The sequence below is a fragment of the Mustelus asterias genome, chromosome 4, assembly GCF_964213995.1.
Source record: "Mustelus asterias chromosome 4, sMusAst1.hap1.1, whole genome shotgun sequence".
NCBI classification, from domain to species: Eukaryota; Metazoa; Chordata; class Chondrichthyes; order Carcharhiniformes; family Triakidae; genus Mustelus; species Mustelus asterias.
In genome coordinates, this window is record NC_135804.1 from 126,984,970 (window position 1) to 127,003,708 (window position 18,739).

Here is an 18,739-nt window from a genome sequence, read left to right on the forward strand (position 1 = left end):
ACATACCAATACACCAGACCCTGCTCTTTGCAGACAGAAAGAACATATACACACATTGCGTCTGTTTCAACTAAACAAAATAGGCAACAACAATTCTCTGGTTCATTCCCCAGGGCAATGTCTTGACCAATCAGAGTCAACCCGACTGGTTTCAATTTAAACAAAGCTTGGCAGTTAATTACCAGTCATCAATTAATTGATGCATTCTCCATGGCAACATTTCTGCCAATCAGAGTGCACTTGTCAACCAATCAGCACTCTCTTCTAATGCAGTATAAATTTACCATTGGTATATTCTGTCCTGATGAGTATGAGGCAGAAAGCTTCATCAGCATGGCTCTCTCTTCAGCAACACTCCAGTTCTATACCCCAAACAATCACTTATTTAATATCTATTCACTCATCAACGCTGTGCTCGCTACACTGACTCCTGGTCCATCAAGGCCTTCATTTTCAAATTCTTCTCTTTGTCATCAAAGGGAAATCATCTTTGATAAACCTGTTGGAGTTCTTAGAGGATTTTATTCGCAGATCAATGAGGGAGAACCAGTGGATATGATATATGTGGATTTTCAGAAGGCTTTTGAGAAGATCCCACACAGGAGGTTAGAGCACATGGGGTTGGGGGTAATATACTGGCATGGATTGAGAATTGGTAAGCAGAAAGAAACCAGAGAGTAGGAATAAATGGGTCATCCTCAGGATGGCAGTCTGCGATTAGTGGGTTTACCACGAGGACCGTACTTGGGGCCCCAGCTGTTCACAATCTATTTAAATTCTTTAGATTTGGGACCAAATGTAATATTTTCAAATTTTCTGATGACACAAAATGAGGTGGGAATATGAGTTGTGAGGAGGACACAAAGAACTTCAAGGGCATTTAGACATCGGAATGAGTGAGAAAGAACATGGCAGATGGAAAATAATGTGAAAAAATGGGAAGTTATTCACTTTGGTAGAAAAAACGGAAAGTCGGATTATTTCTTAAATGGCGAGAGGTTGGGAATTGTTGGTGTCCAAAGGGAGCTGGATGTCCTTATTCATGAGTCACTGATGGCTAAAATGGAGGTGTAGCAAACAATGAGGAAGGTAAATGGTATGTTGGCCTTTATTGCAAGATGCTGTGAGTACAGGAGTAAGGAAGTTTTGCTCCAGATTTATAGAGCATTGGTGAAACCTCACCGGGAGCATTGTGTGCAGTTTTAGTCTTACTGAGGAAGATACACTGTCCATGGAGAGAGTGCAGTAAAGGTTCACCAGACTGAATCCTGGGATGGTGGGATTGTCCTCTGAGGGAAGATTGAGGAGACTGGGCCTGTATTCGCTGTAGTTTAGAAGAATAAGAGGTGATCTCATTGAAGGATATAAAATTCCTCTGGGGCTCAACAGGAAGGATGTTCGTCCTGGCTGGGACGGAGTCGAGAACCCAGGGTCACAGTCTCAGAATAAGGGGTGGCCATTTCGGATTGTGATCTGGTGGAATTTCTTCACTTGGAGGGTGGTGAATCATTGGAATTTTCTTCCCCAGAGAACTGTGGAAGCTCAGTCATTGAGCATGTTCAAGACAGAAATCTATAGATACTGAATACTAAAGATATTCAGGGAATTGGGAATAATGTGAGAATGGCGTTTAGCTAGAAGATCAACCAGGATCCAGTTAAATGGTGAAGTGGGCTTGAGGGGCCAAGTGGCCTATTCCTATCTCTCACCTGCCCTTACTCTAACCTCCAGCCCCTACAACCCTCCCTATCTCTGTAACCTCTTTCAGTCCCTACACCTCTCCCTATCTCTAACCTTCTGCAGCCCCTATTATCCTCCCATTTATTTCCACTCTCCTGTCTGTCAACCAATTCTCGATCGATGCCAATGCATTACCTCATATCCCAGGTGCTTTAATATTGCACACTAAACTCTTATGAGGGTCCTTATCGAAAGCTTTCTGAAAGTCCAAATACACCACATCCACTGGTTCTCCCTTATCTATTTTACTAGTTGCATCCTCAAAAAACTCCAGTAGATTTGTTAAGTATCATTTGCCTTTCATAAACCCACGCTGGCTTTGTCCAATCCCGTTAATGCTTTCCAAAAATGTTCTGTTATTATGACTTTTATGATAGACTCTCTCATCTTCCCCAGTGCTGAAAGCAGATGTGGAGGTCAGGCTAACTGTGATTCTCCCTTTTTAATACCAGTGGAATGAAACTCAAACCCCACAGCTGCTCTGGGCTGTGTTTGAATGCGGTGAGTTGTTGTTAGGTTACTGTTGCTTTGCCCCAGAATGTAATTGTTATTGTGTGAGTGACCCTGTCTTCCAGGTCTGAGAGGGGCAATGGCATTTGCCTTGGCCATTCGCGACACTGCTACCTACGCACGTCAGATGATGTTCAGTACGACACTTTTAATTGTTTTCTTCACTGTCTGGGTCTTTGGGGGAGGAACCACACAGATGTTGTCCTGGCTTCAAATCAGGTGAGATCCCCAACGAACAACCTCAGATAGTTGGTGCACGACTGAAGTGAGAGTGATGTCCAATCACCTGATAACCCATAACACAACAGGAATAGCAGGGGACGGGGTAGTTACATGAACACTTTGTACCTGGAGGCAGTCACATTCCTGTGGATGGGGTCTCCTGATGTGGCCAGTAGTCAGGGACAGGAGGGTGTGACTGTGAATGAGATAGGCACAGGGATTGAGAAGGTAAAAGTGGAGGAGCCTCAGTTTTTGTAACTGTCCCATAGGTTTGATGTTCTGGCTGTCTGTATGGATGAGAGTGAGGGCTGCAGGGCAGGCAAGCAAACTGACCGTGGCATTGTGCTGCAGGGGAGACGAATAGGAATGTAGTGGTGGTTGGGGAGGGTATAGGGGGATTGACACTATTCTCTGCAGCCGAAAGCGGGAATCCAGGCAGCTGTGTTGTCTGCCCGGTAACAGGGTTTGGGACATCAGCTCTGGGCTAGAGAGGAACACAGAGCATTGGGCGGGGGGGGGAGGGACGCACGGGAATCTCCACATAGGTACCAGTGACATGGGTACAACTAGGAAAGAGGTTCTGTTGTGGAAGTATAAGCAGTTGGCAGCTAAATTAAACAGGAGAACTTCACAGGTAATAATTACTGGATTACTACCTGACTCCTGAGCAAATTGGAACAGAGTATGTCAGATTAGAGAGTTAAATGTGTGGCTCAAAGGCTGGTGTGGGATAAATGTGTTTTAATTCCTGGGGCACTGGCACCAGTACTGGGAAAGTGGGGCCTGTATCACCGGGACGTTCGACACCTGAACACCGCTGCCATGAGTGTTCTGGAAAGATGTAAAACTAGGGAGGTAGAGAGAGCTTTAAACAAAATATAGGGGGTGAGGGATCAAGTGAGGGAAGATGTGAAAAATGAAATAGAGAAGAAAGGGCAAGAGAGGAAAATGACCAGAGTGGCACGAAGGGACAGAACTTGCAACCCAACCAATAAGGCTAAAGGTGATCAAGATAGGGGAAAAAAGGCCAAAAAGCTCTCTATCTGAATGCATGTAGTATGTCAGAGGGTCAGTATTGAGCGAGTGCTGCACTGTCAGAGGGTCAGTATTGAGGGAGTGCCGCATTGTCAGAGGGTCAGTATTGAGGGAGTGCCGCATTGTCAGAGGGTCAGTATTGAGGGAGTGCCGCACTGTCAGAGGGTCAGTACTGAGGGAGAGCCACACTGTCAGAGAGTCAGTATTGAGGGAGTGCCGCACTGTCAGAGGGTCAGTACTGAGGGAGTGCTGCACTGTCAGAGGGCCAGTATTGAGGGAGTGCTGCACTGCTTATCCAGGTACTTTTTAAAGGCTGATAAGCATCTCGCCTCCACTACCCTCCCAGGCAGTGCATTCCAGCCAGTGTCACTACCCTCCGGGTAAATAAGATTTTTCTCGCATCTCTTCCCCCCCCCCCCCCACCCCACCTCCCGAACCTCCTGCCCCTCATCTTGAACCTCATGTGGGGAAGACTAGAACTAACGGACACAGTTTTAAAAATATAATCTCTACTGTTTAAGATGGGGATGATAAGAAATGTTTTCTCTCAGGGCGTCATTAGTCTGTGGAATTCTCCTTCCATGATATGGAATTGCCTGCATTGGACTGGGGTAAACATAGTAAGTAGTCTCCCAACTCCAGGTTAAAGTCCAACAGGTTTATTTGGTACCACAAGCTTTCGGAGTGTCGCTCCTTCTTCAGGTGAGTGAGGAGTTGTGTTCGCACAGGGCGTTTATAGACACAAACTCAATTTACAAGATAATGGTTGGAATGCGAGTCTTTACAGGTAATCAAGTCTTAAGTTAAAGAGGTGTGTAACCCCCACGACTTGCCCGGGCTTGCAAAATCTCACTAACTGTCCTGGCTGGAGACAATACAAATCTCTTTAACCTGTGCTTAACCCTCTCTCCACTCACATTGTTTGTACTTTTAAGACTTGATTACCTGTAAAGACTCCTCACTCACCTGAAGAAGGAGCGACACTCCGAAAACTTGTGCTGTCAAATAAACCTGTTGGACTTTAACCTGGTGTTGTGAAACTTCTTACTGAATTCTCTTCCCCCAGAGGGCTGGGTCTGCGAATTTATCCATAGCTGAGTTAGAGAGATGTTTTGCTGTTAAGAGAGTGAGGATTATGGGGGGCAGACAGGAACTGAATTTGAGAGCACAGCCAAATCAGCCATGGCCTTATTGAATGGTGGAGCAGGCTCAAGGGGCTGAATGGCCTCTGCTCCAATATCCCTAGTCCAATTCTCCACTGCAAACCAGTGATTGAAAGTCCATAACCCTCTTGGGGAATTTCACAGTAACTTCATTGCAGTGTTAATGTAAGCCTACTTGTGACTAACAAATAAACTTTACTTTTATTTGACAAATAGGAAATGGAGAGTGGGTTTAGACAGGGCGGGATATGAAATGATTCAGGAGATTGGAATTCAACAATGTAGTTTATGAGTTAAGTTGTGGATTAATAAACTTGTGAGAGTGTGAACAGTCTGACTGATACAAAAACTGGAAAATCTCAGCCGGTCTGACAGCGTCTGTAGAGAGAGACTAGAGCCAATGTTTCGAGTCTGGATGACCCTTCAACAGAATTATCTTATTCCTTTTCTCTCTTCGTGTTTTGTCTAGGTATTTGTGAAATAATTTTAATTTTGAATCTTGATTTCAGAGTTGGTGTTGATCCTGACCAAGAACATTCTGTTAATCTTGATCATTCACAACAGGTAAATTCTGCTGCTTCAACTGTGGCTAAAGTGACCCTTTGTAATGTTGGAGTTTGAGGTGATCTTGCAGCAGAGTTTGTTTTTCATTTAAACCTGTTATTTTCCATGTGGGAAAGAAACATCTTCTCCCAAAGGGTTTTGAATCTGTGGAACTTGCTACCCCAAAGTGCGGATGCTGGGACAGTGAGTAAGTTTAAGGAGGAGTTAGACAGATTTTTAATTGGTAATGGGTTGAAGAGTTACGGGGAGAAGGAGCATATCAACCATGATCGAACGGCGGAGCAGGCTCGATGGGCCGAATGGCCTAATTCTGCTCCTATATCTTATGAACTTAAGAACATCATAGAAACATACAGCACAAAATGAGGCCATTCGGCCCATTGTAACTCTGCCGGCCGTTTGAGTAGTCTATGTAATTATTCCCACTCTCCTGCTCTTTCCCACAGCACTGGGAATATTCGATGGGAATATTTTGAAATGTTTCTCAGTCAGTGTAAGAAAGCGTTCCTGATTCTGTCTGGGGATGGGGGGTGGGGGGGGGGAAGAAGGGTGGGGCGGGAGGACAAACTGTAACAAATTCTCCAAGTGAGAATAATGGCAAATTCTGAAGTTTGATCAGGTGATGATTTGATCCAATGAGAGCACACAAAACCCTCACTGTGTCTGCCAGAATGTTCAGCCCTCTCTCATTGGCTAGTTTTGGGAGAGTTGGGAATGTGGGAGCGTCACTGAGGATTCTAACCTGTTCCTTTCCTATTTCCTCAGGATGGTTCTGAAGGAGGCCAAAGGAACACGAAAGCCGAGAGTGCCTGGCTCTTCCGCCTCTGGTATACGTTTGACCACAAGTATCCTTCACTCTTACACCGACTCCAAGTACGGCTGTTGCTGCGGTGATGAGGTTTCTATTGTGGACCTTGCAGCAAGATCATATAAACTGATGACTGTTCAGATAGGAGGGTGCGACTGCGAGTGAGGCAGGGGAGGGGACCCTGAGGGCAGGAGTGTCAGCCTCTGCAATTGTCCAACAGGTTTGAGGTTCTCTCAGCTTGTATGCAAGGGAGTGGGGGCTTCAGCATGGATCCGTTGATTGACTGACCGTGGCACTGTGGTACATTAAGCCATTCAAGTGAGGGGAGAAAAAGGAATGTAGTGAAGGAGACTGACTGTTCTCTGCAACAAAAAGCCAGAGTCCAGACAGCTGTTGCCTGCCCAGTGCCAGCGTTCAGGACATCTGATGCAGGCTAGAGAGGAACTTGCAATGAGAGGGTGTGGATCCTGTTGTCATGGTCCTTGTAGGTACTAACAAAATGGTTAGCACCAGGAAAGAAGTTCTGCATTGAGAATGAGGAGCTAGGCACCACATTAAACAACAGAACCTCCACGGTTATAATCTCGAGGTTATTAACTGAGCTACCTGCAAATTGGCAAAGACTGGTGTGGGAGAAGTGGGTTTCGGTTCGTGGGACACTGGCACCAGTACTGGGGAAAATTGAGATGTGTGCCATTGGGATGGCATACACCTGAAGCATGCTGGGACAAGTGTTCATGCAAGTTGCATTGCTAGGGAAGTAGAGAGGATTTTAAACTAAGGGTATCAGATGTGGATGATGTGGCGAATCAAAGTAGAGACAAGGCAAAGAAAAAGGCATTATGGGAATGAAAAGCCACCGGTAACAGGAAGGGTCAGAGAGCACAAATCTAATAATCAACAGACGAGGCTTGAGGTTATAAAAAGATTAAAAGGATAAAACTAAAATCCCTCTATCCGAATGTACAAAGCATTCAAAACAGAACAGATGAACCGAGAGCGCGCATAGAAATAGATAAGTCCGATTAATAGCTATTTCAGAGGACATGGATTCGGAACGGAATATTGAAGGGTACGGGATATTTTGGAAGGACAGGAAGTAAAGGAAATGTGGCTCTGTTAGTTAATGATGGGATTAGCACAATAGAGGGGGTGACCCAAGTTCAGGAAATGGGTTTGGGTAGAGACGAGGAACGATAAAGCTAAAAAGGTCACTTGTGGGAGTCGTTTACAGGCCGCACCTTCAAATTGAAACCAAAAGAGAAAATGCTGGAAAATCTCAGCAGGTCTGGCAGCATCTGTAAGGAGAGAAAAGAGCTGACGTTTCGAGTCCATATGACCCTTTGTCAAAGCTAAAAGGCATAGAAAGTGGACGTCAAATTGAATTTGGGTCAGTGAGGGCGGAAACTTGGAGGGAATCCCACCCATTCAATATTACAACACCCCCCCCCCCGCCAGCCTCTGAAGCAGCCCGGAGGGGAGTGTAACATTCAACCCAGATATTGGAAGCAGGTTTCAATTCTGTACAGACCAGGAGTTGGGTCGTGGTGACTTGTAATGTGTTGGATGGCTCAGCAGGGGGAGCTCCAGGGCAGACAATAGACACATATGTAAAGTTAAAGCATATGGGATTGCAGGTAATGTCTTGAGATGGATAGAAAGCTGGTTAGCAGATAGGAAGCACAGAGTTGGCATAAATGGGTCTTTTTCGGATTGGCAGTCAGTGACTAGTGGGGTTAAGAACATAAGAAATAGGAGCAGGAGTAGGCCATCTAGCCCCTCGAGCCTACCCCGCCATTCAATAAGATCATGGCTGATCTGATAGTGGTTTAGTTCCACTTACCCGCCCGCTCCCCATAACCCTTAATTCCCTTATTGATTCCACAGGGATCTGTGCTAGAACCCCAAATGTTCACATTATATATTAATGATTTGGAAGAGGGAACTGAAAGTATTATCTCCAAATTTGCAGATGACACAAAGTTGGGTGGGAGGGTGAACTGTGAGGGGGATGCAGAGATGCTTCAGCGTGATTTGGACAGGCTGTGTGTGTGGGCAAATACATAGTATAATGTGGATAAATGTGAGGTTATCCACTTTGATAGGAATTGTAAAGTTTAAAGTTTATTTATTAATCACAAGTAAGGCTTACATTAACACTGCAATGAAGTTACTGTGAAATTCCCCTAGTCGCCACACTCCAGTGCCTGTTTGGTTCAATGCACCTAACCAGCACGCCTTTCAGACAGTGGGAGGAAACCGGAGCACCCGGAGGAAACCCACGCAGAACAAAGAACAAAGAACAGTACAGCACAGGAAACAGGCCCTTCGGCCCTCCAAGCCTGTGCCGCTCCTTGGTCCAACTAGACCAATCGTTTGTATCCCTCCATTCCCAGGCTGCTCATGTGACTATCCAGGTAAGTCTTAAACGATGTCAGCGGGCCTGCCTCCACCACCCTACTTGGCAGCGCATTCCAGGCCCCCACCACCCTCTGTGTAAAAAAACGTCCCTCTGATGTCTGAGTTATACTTCGCCCCTCTCAGCTTGAGCCCGTGACCCCTCGTGATCGTCACCTCCGACCTGGGAAAAAGCTTCCCACTGTTCACCCTATCTATACCCTTCATAATCTTGTATACCTCTATTAGATCTCCCCTCATTCTCCGTCTTTCCAAGGAGAACAACCCCAGTCTACCCAATCTCTCCTCATAGCTAAGACCCTCCATACCAGGCAACATCCTGGTAAACCTTCTCTGCACTCTCTCCAATGCCTCCACGTCCTTCTGATAGTGCGGCGACCAGAACTGGACGCAGTACTCCAAATGCGGCCTAACCAGCGTTCTATACAGCTGCATCATCAGACTCCAGCTTTTATACTCTATACCCTGTCCTATAAAGGCAAGCATACCATATGCCTTCTTCACCACCTTCTCCACCTGTGTTGCCACCTTCAAGGATTTGTGGACTTGCACACCTAGGTCCCTCTGTGTTTCTATACTCCTGATGACTCTGCCATTTATTGTATAACTCCTCCCTACATTATTTCTTCCAAAATGCATCACTTCGCATTTATCCGGATTAAATTCCATCTGCCACCTCTCCGCCCAATTTTCCAGCCTATCTATATCCTGCTGTATTGCCCGACAATGCTCTTCGCTATCCGCAATTCCAGCCATCTTTGTGTCATCCGCAAACTTGCTGATTACACCAGTTACACCTTCTTCCAAATCATTTATATATATATCACAAATAGCAGAGGTCCCAGTACAGAGCCCTGCGGAACACCACTGGTCACAGACCTCCAGCCGGAAAAAGACCCTTCGACCACTACCCTCTGTCTCCTATGGCCAAGCCAGTTCTCCACCCATCGAGCCACTTCTCCTTGTATCCCATGAGCCTTAACCTTCTTAACCAACCTGCCATGTGGGACTTTGTCAAATGCCTTACTGAAATCCATATAGACGACATCCACGGCCCTTCCTTCATCAACCGTTTTTGTCACTTCCTCAAAAAACTCCACCAAATTTGTACGGCACGACCTCCCTCTTACAAAACCATGCTGTCTGTCACTAATGAGATTGTTCCGTTCTAAATGCACATACATCCTGTCTCTAAGAATCCTCTCCAACAACTTCCCTACCACGGACGTCAAGCTCACCGGCCTATAATTTCCTGGGTTATCCCTGCTACCCTTCTTAAACAACAGACACGGGAAAAATGTGCAAACTCCACACAGACAGTGACCCAAGCCAGGAATCGAACCCGGGCCCCTGGCGCTGTGAGGCAGCAGTGCTAACCACTGTGCCACTGTGCCGCAAAGGCAAATTATTATTTGAATGGGTGTAAATTGAGAGAGGTGGATACTCAACAAGACTCTGGCGTCCTCGTGCATCAGTCACTGAAAGTAGACACACAGGTACAGCAGGCAGTAAAGAAGGCAAATGGTATGTTGGCTGTCATAGTGAGAGGAGTTGAGTATATGGATAGGGAGAGAAACATAGAAATTAGAAGCAGGAGTAGGCCATTCGGCCCTTCGAGCCTGCTCCGCCATTCAATTTGATCATGGCCGATCATTGAATTCAATATCCAGGAATCGGCCTGGTAAACCTTCACTGTACTCGCTCTACAGCAAGAACATCCTTCCTCAGATAAGAACACCAAAACCACACACACCGCCTCACCAATGCCCTATACAATTGCAGCAAAACAGAACTAGGGGTCATAGTTTGAGGATAGGGGGTAAACCTTTTAGAACTGAGGTGAGGAGAAATTTGTTCACCCAGAGGGTGGTGAATGTGTGGAATTCACTACCACAAATGCATTTAGGCCAAAACGTTGTCTGATTTCAAGAAGAAATTAGATATAGCTCTAGGGACTAAAGGGATCAAGGAATAGGGTGGGAAGGGGGGCATCAGGATATTGAATTTGACGATCAGCCATGATCAAACTGAATGATGGAACAGGCCCGAAGGGCCGAATGGCCTCCTCCTGCTTCTAGTTTCTATGTTTCTATCAGTGTTAAGTTCACTGCCTATCTTGTTCCATATTCATGACTTTGACCTCGGTATGCAGGGACACATTTTCAAAATTTACAGATGACACAAAACTGGGAAACATGACAAGCTGTGAGCACAGTGTAGCGCCTCAATGGATTAATGGCTGCTGGAGGGGATGGACAAATGAAAGATAATACTTAATATAGGGAAGTATGAACTGATTCATTTCAGTAGGAAGAATCACAGAACCTTTACAATGCAGAAGGAGGCTATTCAGCCCATCGAGTCTGCACTAGCCCTCAGAGCATTCTAACTAGCCCCATTCCCCACCTTATCCCCGTAACCTTGCACATTCTATCTTTTCAGATAACAATCCAATTCCCTTCTGAATACTTCGATCGAACCTGCCTCCACCACCCTCTCAGGGAGTTCATTCAAGACTCCCAAACATCCTCCGGGTGAATTATTTTCCTCCCATCTTGAGGTACTTTGGGAGAGAACAGTTTCTCACTATTTACACTGTCCATACTCCTCAGGATCTTGAAAACTTCTATCAAGTCTCATCTCAACCTTCTTTACTGCAAGGAAAACAGACCCAACCTCCCCAATCGATCCTCAAAGCTACAGCTCTTGCTCCCTGGAATCTTCTCTGTTCTCCAATGCCTTCACATCCTTCCTCAAGTATGGCACCCAGGACTGGACACAGCCTCCAGATGAGGCCCAACTAATGTCAAGTTCAACGGGACCTCCTTACTTAGTACCCAATACCCTACTAATAAAGCCTAAAATACTGGATGCTTTATCAACTGTTCTCTCAATATGCCCTGCCACCTTCGATGACTTGTGCGCATACACACCAAAGCCCCTTTGTTCCTGCACCTACTTTAGAGTTTCTCTCTTTATTTTATGCCTTTTCTGCATATTCTTCCTGACAAAATTAATCACCTCACATGTCTTTGCATTGAACTTAACCTGCCACTTGTCTGCCCAATCCACCAATATGTCTTTGTCCTTTGAAGTTCAAGACTATCCCCATCATAACTTTCCAATCTTTGTAATATTTGTAAGTTTTGAAGTCATGCTTTGAACAGCACAGTTTGAGTCATTCTTAGATATCAGGAAGAGCAAGGGTCCCGCACTGACCCCCGGGGAATTCCACTCCAAACCTTCCTCCAATCTGAAAAATACCCAATTACCATTACTCTCCATTCCTGCCTGTCAGCCAATCTCTTATCAAAGTGCCGACTTTCTCTTTTACTCCATGAGCTAGAATTTTGCTCACAAGACTTTTGTGACCTTCTTTCCAATGCCTTTTGAAAATCCATTTACAGAAAAGATTTACTAGGATGTGCCGGGACTTGATGGTTTGAGTTATAAGGAGAGGCTGGATAGACTGGGACTTTTTTCTCTGGAGCACAGGAGGCTGAGGGGCGATCTTACAGAGGTCTATAAAATAATGAGGGCCACAGATCAGCCAGATAGTCAATATCTTTTCCCAAAGGTAGGGGAGTCTAAAACTAGAGGACATAGGTTTAAGGTGAGAGGGGAGAGATACAAAAGGGTCCAGAGGGGCAATTTTTTCACACAGAGGGTGGTGAGTGTCTGGAACAAGCTGCCAGAGGTAGTAGTAGAGGCGGGTACAATTTTGTCTTTTAAAAAGCATTTAGACTGTTACATGGGTAAGATGGGTATAAAGGGATATGGGCCAAATGCGGGCAATTGGGACTAGCATGGGGGTTAAAAAAAGGAGCAGCATGGACAGGTTGGGCCAAAGGGCCTGTTTCCATGCTGTGAACCTCTATGATTTTATGACTACATCAGCAACATTGCCCTTACCAACCTTCTCTGTTACTACCTCAAAAACTCAACTCAAAGAACATGGACAGTATAAAACAAAAGGTACAACTCTAAATAGTGCAGGAACAGAGGGACCCGGATGTATCTCTGCAGAGATCATTGAAGGTGGTAGGACAGGTGGGGAGAGCAGTTAATATTGTATATAGTAATCTGGGCTTTATTAATAGGGACACAGAGTACAAGAGCAAGGAGGTTATGCTGAACTTATACAAGACACTAGTTAGACCTCAGCTTTGATTTTTTGATTTGATTTATTATTGCCACATGTATTGGGATACAGTGAAAAGTATTATTTCTTGCACGCTATACAGACAAAGCATACTGTTCATAGAGTACATAAGGGAGAAGGAAAGGAGAGGATGCAGAATGTAGTGTTACAGTCATAGCTAGGGTGTAGAGAAAGATCAACTTAATTTGAGGTAGGCCCATTCAAAAGTCTGATGGCAGCAGGCAAGAAGCTGTTCTTGAGTTTGGTTAGTACGTGACCTCGGACTTTTGTAACTTTTATCCAGCTGGAATATTGTGTACAGTTCTAGGCACCACACTGTAGGAAGGATGTGAACGCATTGGAGAGAGTGCAGAAGAGATTTACCAGAATGGTTCCAGGGATGAGAAACTTCAGTGATGAGGATAGATTGGAGATGTAGGGACTGTTCTCCTTGGAGAGAAGAAGGCTAAGAAGAGATTTGATAGAGATGTTCAAAATCATGAGAGGACTGGACAGAGTAGATAGAGAGAAACTGTTTCCATTGGTGGAAGGATTGAGAATGAGAGGGCACAGATTTAAGGTAATTGGCAAAAGAAGCAAATGCACCATGTGAAAAAAGCTTTATGATGTGGAGATGCCGGCGTTGGACTGGGGTAAGCACAGTAAGAAGTCTCACAACACCAGGTTAAACCTGGCATTGTGAGACTTCTTACTGTACTTAAAAAAGCTTTACCCAGTGAATGTGCTGCCTGTGAGGGTGGTGGAGGCAGCTTCAATCGAGGTTTTCAAAAGGGAATTGGATTACTATCTGGATAGAAAGAATGTGCAGTGCACAGGGATAGGCCAGGAGAAGGGTACTAAACCAGAGAGCTAGCACAGACAATACAGGCCGAACAGACACCTTCAGTACTGTCACTATTATATTATCCTATTTATCAAATTCCTCTTTTGAAAGTTGCCATTGAATTTATTTCCACTGCTCCTTGCTGCTCTGAACGAGTGACTTTTTAAGTCTGAAGGAGGGAATTGTCAGGTTTCAGTCACTCGACTGCTTCCTCCACTTGTAGCCAGTTTGTGAAACTCTTTTCCTTCACCAGAGGTAACCAGTTATCTGAAACCGATTTTAACGGACAGCGGACCCCCTCTCACCACCACATTGCCCGGATGGTGTGGACCGATCGCCAGGTTCTTGACCAGCCCATTGGCTTACCAGGTGAGAACACCATCAATCTTATCCATGAATCTCTCTGGTTGTGTTTGCTGGAAGCTTCTGGAAGCTGCATCGAGCTGCAGTGCCTTATTCTGCTGGAAGCTCTATGAACCCAACCTGCAATGATTGGCTCCCTGATCAGGGAGGAGCCCAAGGAAGGTGCCTCATTGGTTCATTCCCTCCAAAATTCCAGCTTTCGCAATGAATGAGAGCCAATCCGATATCTGCTCCGTCACTGACACTGTTCAGCGGCTAATATGTGGCTGGCAATGAGTCGGGTATGTGCACTCTCTGGGTATATTTATACATGTGTGTGTATTGTATATCGGGTGATGCAGTGGTGTATTCTCACTGGACTGGGGACCCGGGTTCGAATCCCACCAGAGCGGATGGTGGGATTTGAATTCAATAAAAATCTAGAATTAAGAATTTACTGATGACCATGAAACCATTGTCGATTGTCAGAAAAACCCATCCGGTTCACTCATGTCCTTTGGGGAAGAAAATCTGTCATCCTTACCTGGTCTGGCCTACAGGTGACTGCAGAGCCACAGCAATGTGGTTAACTCGTAAATGCCTCTGAAATGACCAAGCGAGACATTCAGTTGTATCAAAACACTAAAGAAAAGTCTCAGAGGAATGAAACTAATGGGCCACCCGGCATCGACCCAGGTACTGCAAACAACAACGGCAAGCCCAGCCCTGTCGACCCTGCAAAGATCTCCTTACTAACATCTGGGGGCTTGTGGGGGGAAGGGGGGATCAGGATATATAATTTGTTGATCAGCCATGATCAAAATGAATGGCGGAGCAGACTCGAAGGGCCGAATAGCCTCCTCCTGCTTCTAGTTTCTATGTTTAACCCTGGTTCAATGGAGAGTGCAGAAGGGCATTGCAGGAGCAGCACCAGGCATACCTGAAAATTAGCTATCAACCCAGTGAAGCTGTGACACAGGACTACTTGAATACCAAACAGCATAAACAGCAAATTATAGACAGAGCTATGTAATCCCACAACCAACGGGTCAGATCTAAGCTCTGCAGTCCTTCCACATCCAGCCGTAAATGGTAGTGGACAATTAAACAACTCACTGGAGGAGGAGGCTCCACAAATATCCCCATCCTCAATGATGGAGGAGCCCAGCATCTTAGTGCAAAAGATAAGGCTGAAGCAGTCCATATCCAAATGCAGCAAGACCTGGACAATATCCAGGCTTGGGCTGATAAGTGGCAAGTAACATTTACACCACACAAGTGCCAGGCAATGATCATCACCAATAAGAGAGGATCTAACCATCGCCTCTTGACATTCAATGGCATTACCATCGCTGAATCCCCCACTATCAACTGAACTGGACGGGCCATATAAATATTGTGGCTACACACGCAGGCCATAAGCTACGAATCCTGTGGTGACTCCCCAAAGCCTGTCTGAGGCCCAAGTCAGGAGTGTGATGGAATACTCTCCACTTGCCTGGATGAGTGCAGCTCCAACAACACTCAAGAAGCTCAACATCACAAAGCAGCCCTGCTTGATTGACACCCCTGCAGCGGTTCAAGATGGCAGCTCACCACTGCTAATCTAGCCAGGAAGATCATGAATGAATAAAACATATTTATATGTGTGTTTGTCATAGCACATGGAATAAAAGGGACAGAAGCAACATGGATACAAAATTGGCTGAATAATAGGAAACAGAGAGTAATGGTCAGTGGATATTTTTCAGGCTGGAGGAAGGTTTGTAGTGGAGTTCCCCAGGGGTCGATATTGGGAGCCTTGCTTTTCCCGATTATATATTAATGATCTAGATCTTGGTGTGCAGGGGACAGTTTCAAAATTTGCAGCTGATGCAAAACTTGGAAGTATTGTAAACTGTGAGGAGAACAGTGCAGAACTTCAAAAGGACACGACTCTATGACACAGACAAGTTGGGGGAGTGGGCAGATAGGCGGTAGATGAAGTTCAATGCGGAGAAGTGTGAAGTGATGCATTTTGGTAGAAAGAACATAGAGAGACAACATAAAATAAGGGGCAAAATTCTTAAAGGGGGCAGGAGCTGAGGGAGCTGGGTGTATCTGTGCAGAGACCATTGAAGGTGGCATGACAGGTGGAGAAAACAGTTAATAAAGCATATAGTAATCTGGGCTTTATTAATAGGGGCACAGGGTACAAGAGCAAGGAAGTTATGCTGAATTTTGATTTGATTTATTGTCACATGTATTAGCATACAGTGAAAAATATTGTTTCTTGCGCACTATATAGACAGAGCATTCAGTACAAAGAGAAGGAAAGGAGAGAGTGTGGAATGTAGTGTTACAGTCATAGCTAGGGTGTAGAGAAAGATCAACATATGCCAAATCTGTAAGAGATTGAATTAAAGCATTGTTAGAGAGTTTAAAAGAGTTAGAATGAAGTTTTCAAAGCAGAGAACAAGAGTAAAAGATAGAATTAGAGGGTATGCTGGGCACAGCTTACAAGAAGTCGCCTCGTTACAGCACCATCTTGGAATATTATGTTGTTGTGAAATTACACAAGACACTAGTTAGCCATCAGCTGGAATATTATGCACAGTTCTGGGTGCCACACTATAGGAAGGATGTGAACACTTGGAGAGAGTGCAGAAGAGGTTTACAAGAATGGTTCCGGGGTGAGAAACTTCAGTTATGAGGATAGATTGGAGAGGTTGGGACTGTTCTCCTTGGAGAGAAGGTGGCTAAGAGGAGATTTGATAGAGATGTTCAAAATCATGAGGGGGCTGGACAGAGTAGATAGAGAGAAACTGTTCCCACTCATAGGAGGATCGAGAACGAGAGGGCACAGATTTAAAGTGATTTACAAAAGAAGCAAATGTGATGTGAGAAAAACCTTTTTCACCCAGTGAGTGGTTGGGGTCTGGAATGTTCTGCCTGGAAGTGTGGTGGAGGCAGGTTCAATCGAGGTATTCGAGAGGACATTAGATGATTATTTGAATGGAAACAATGTGCAGGGGGACGGGGGAAAAGGCAGGAGAATGGCACTAAGTCACAATGCTCATTTGGAGAGCCGGTGCAGACAGGATGGGCCAAATGTCCTCCTGCACTGTAACAATTCAGTGGCTGTCTGATTCTATATTGTGTATATATATGTGTATATTTTATTAAATTCATTTGTGGGACATGGGTGTAGCCAGCATTTATTGCCCTTGTTGCCCCTGTTCTGAGGGCAGTTGAGAGTTAGCCACATTGGCTGTGGCTTTGGAGTCACATGTAGGCCAGATGGGGTAAGGATGGAAGATTTCCTTCTCTAAAGGACATTAGTGAACCAGATGGGTTTTTCTGACAATCCACAATGGTTTCATGGTCATCAGTAGATTCTTAATTCCAGATATTTTTATTGAATTCAAATTCCACCAGCTGTTGTGGCGGGATTTGAACCCAGGTCCCCAGAACATAGAACATAGAACATAGAAAGCCACAGCACAAACAGGCCCTTCGGCCCACAAGTTGCGCCGATCACATCCCCACCTCTAGGCCTATCTATAGCCCTCAATCCCATTAAATCCCATGTACTCATCCAGAAGTCTCTTAAAAGACCCCAACGAGTTTGCCTCCACCACCACCGACGTCAGCCGATTCCACTCACCCACCACCCTCTGAGTGAAAAACTTACCCCTGACATCCCCCCTGTACCTACCCCCCAGCACCTTAAACCTGTGTCCTCTCGTAGCAACCATTTCAGCCCTTGGAAATAGCCTCTGAGAGTCCACCCTATCCAGACCCCTCAACATCTTGTAAACCTCTATCAGGTCACCTCTCAACATTGGCTAAGTTTCTGGATTAATAGTCTAGCAATAATACCACTCGGCCATCGCCTCTCCTGCATTTACTGTATATTATGCTGGTCGTGCTGAACTAAATTGTTTCTGTTTCTCAGAACCAGGAACAGCTGAAAGATGATGATTCGGACTTGATTCTGAATGATGGAGACATCAGTCTGACGTATGGAGACTCCAGCCAGACCACCACCTCTGATCGCAGGAACCTCATTCATAACCTGGAAGATGCCCAGGAACAGGAGCTGGCTTCTGGGGAGCACGAGCTGGTGATTCGGGGAACCAGGCTGGTCCTTCCCGTGGAAAACACTGAACCCGCCCTTGACTTAAAGCTGCCCGAGAATTCTGGTCCTCAGCTGATGTAAGATGTCCAATCAGAGACTTCATTCATCCTTGGTGCAATTTCTGGTGGCCCATTGCCATTGGCTGACGTCTGTGTAATCGGGAGTTGGAGGGGCTGCTATTTAATCTACTTTGAGCTGTTTGAAGGATTGAATTTCATTCCCAACTGGAGCAGAGAGACAGGAAGGTGGATTTCGAAATGTGAATGGATTGTGGTTAAGACTAATTCTCTCTCCATTTGGTTCCTTTTCTTTTTCAACGATCTGCCCTCCCAACAAGACATCACCTTAACAAGGATGGGTTCGGCACTTTATTCACTCTCTCACCCTGACTTTGAAATAGTTTGAATTTTGTTGCACTTTTCATTAAGAAAGAGATGGTTTGATTTGTTGACACTGAGATGGCCTGGTTCAGTCACATCTTATTAAAGCTGGCTTATTGGGGAGAGCCCGGCCTGTGTGTAAATCTGATTGGGTTTCATTCTGCTTCTAGAACCAGTTGCACCGTTCCAGCTTCAGGGAAAGTGGTTGCCGGATTGGTGCAGATTATTAACTTGATGCTGGTCAGTATTTAAAGCTTTGAGGTTGACTAGCAGGTTTTAATTTGAGGGAATCAGGCATGAATGATATTTCCATTTGACTGAAGGAACTCTGAGGTGTAAACTATTAGAATTGCTGCTCAGTCATTCCCAAAATACCCATTGATGGCTCTCAGAGCCTGTGTCTTGTATTAACTTCTTCTTGAAATCAGACAATGTTTTGGCCTCAACTATAT

General features: G+C 45.3%; 1 protein-coding gene across 2 annotated transcripts in view; it reads left to right on the forward strand.

Annotated features, from left to right (window-relative positions):
• slc9a6a (solute carrier family 9 member A6a) overlaps positions 1 to 18,434 on the forward strand; it is a 60,285-nt gene extending 41,851 nt beyond the window's left edge. For both annotated transcript variants that reach the window (XM_078211734.1, XM_078211733.1), the window contains exons 12-16: positions 2,316 to 2,469; positions 5,180 to 5,234; positions 6,000 to 6,079; positions 13,709 to 13,814; positions 17,725 to 18,434. In XM_078211734.1, the coding sequence (XP_078067860.1) occupies positions 2,316 to 2,469; positions 5,180 to 5,234; positions 6,000 to 6,079; positions 13,709 to 13,814; positions 17,725 to 17,988 (659 nt within the window). In that variant the 3' untranslated portion in view covers positions 17,989 to 18,434. The remainder of the gene's footprint in view (positions 1 to 2,315; positions 2,470 to 5,179; positions 5,235 to 5,999; positions 6,080 to 13,708; positions 13,815 to 17,724) is intronic.
• The last annotated feature ends 305 nt before the right edge of the window (positions 18,435 to 18,739 follow it).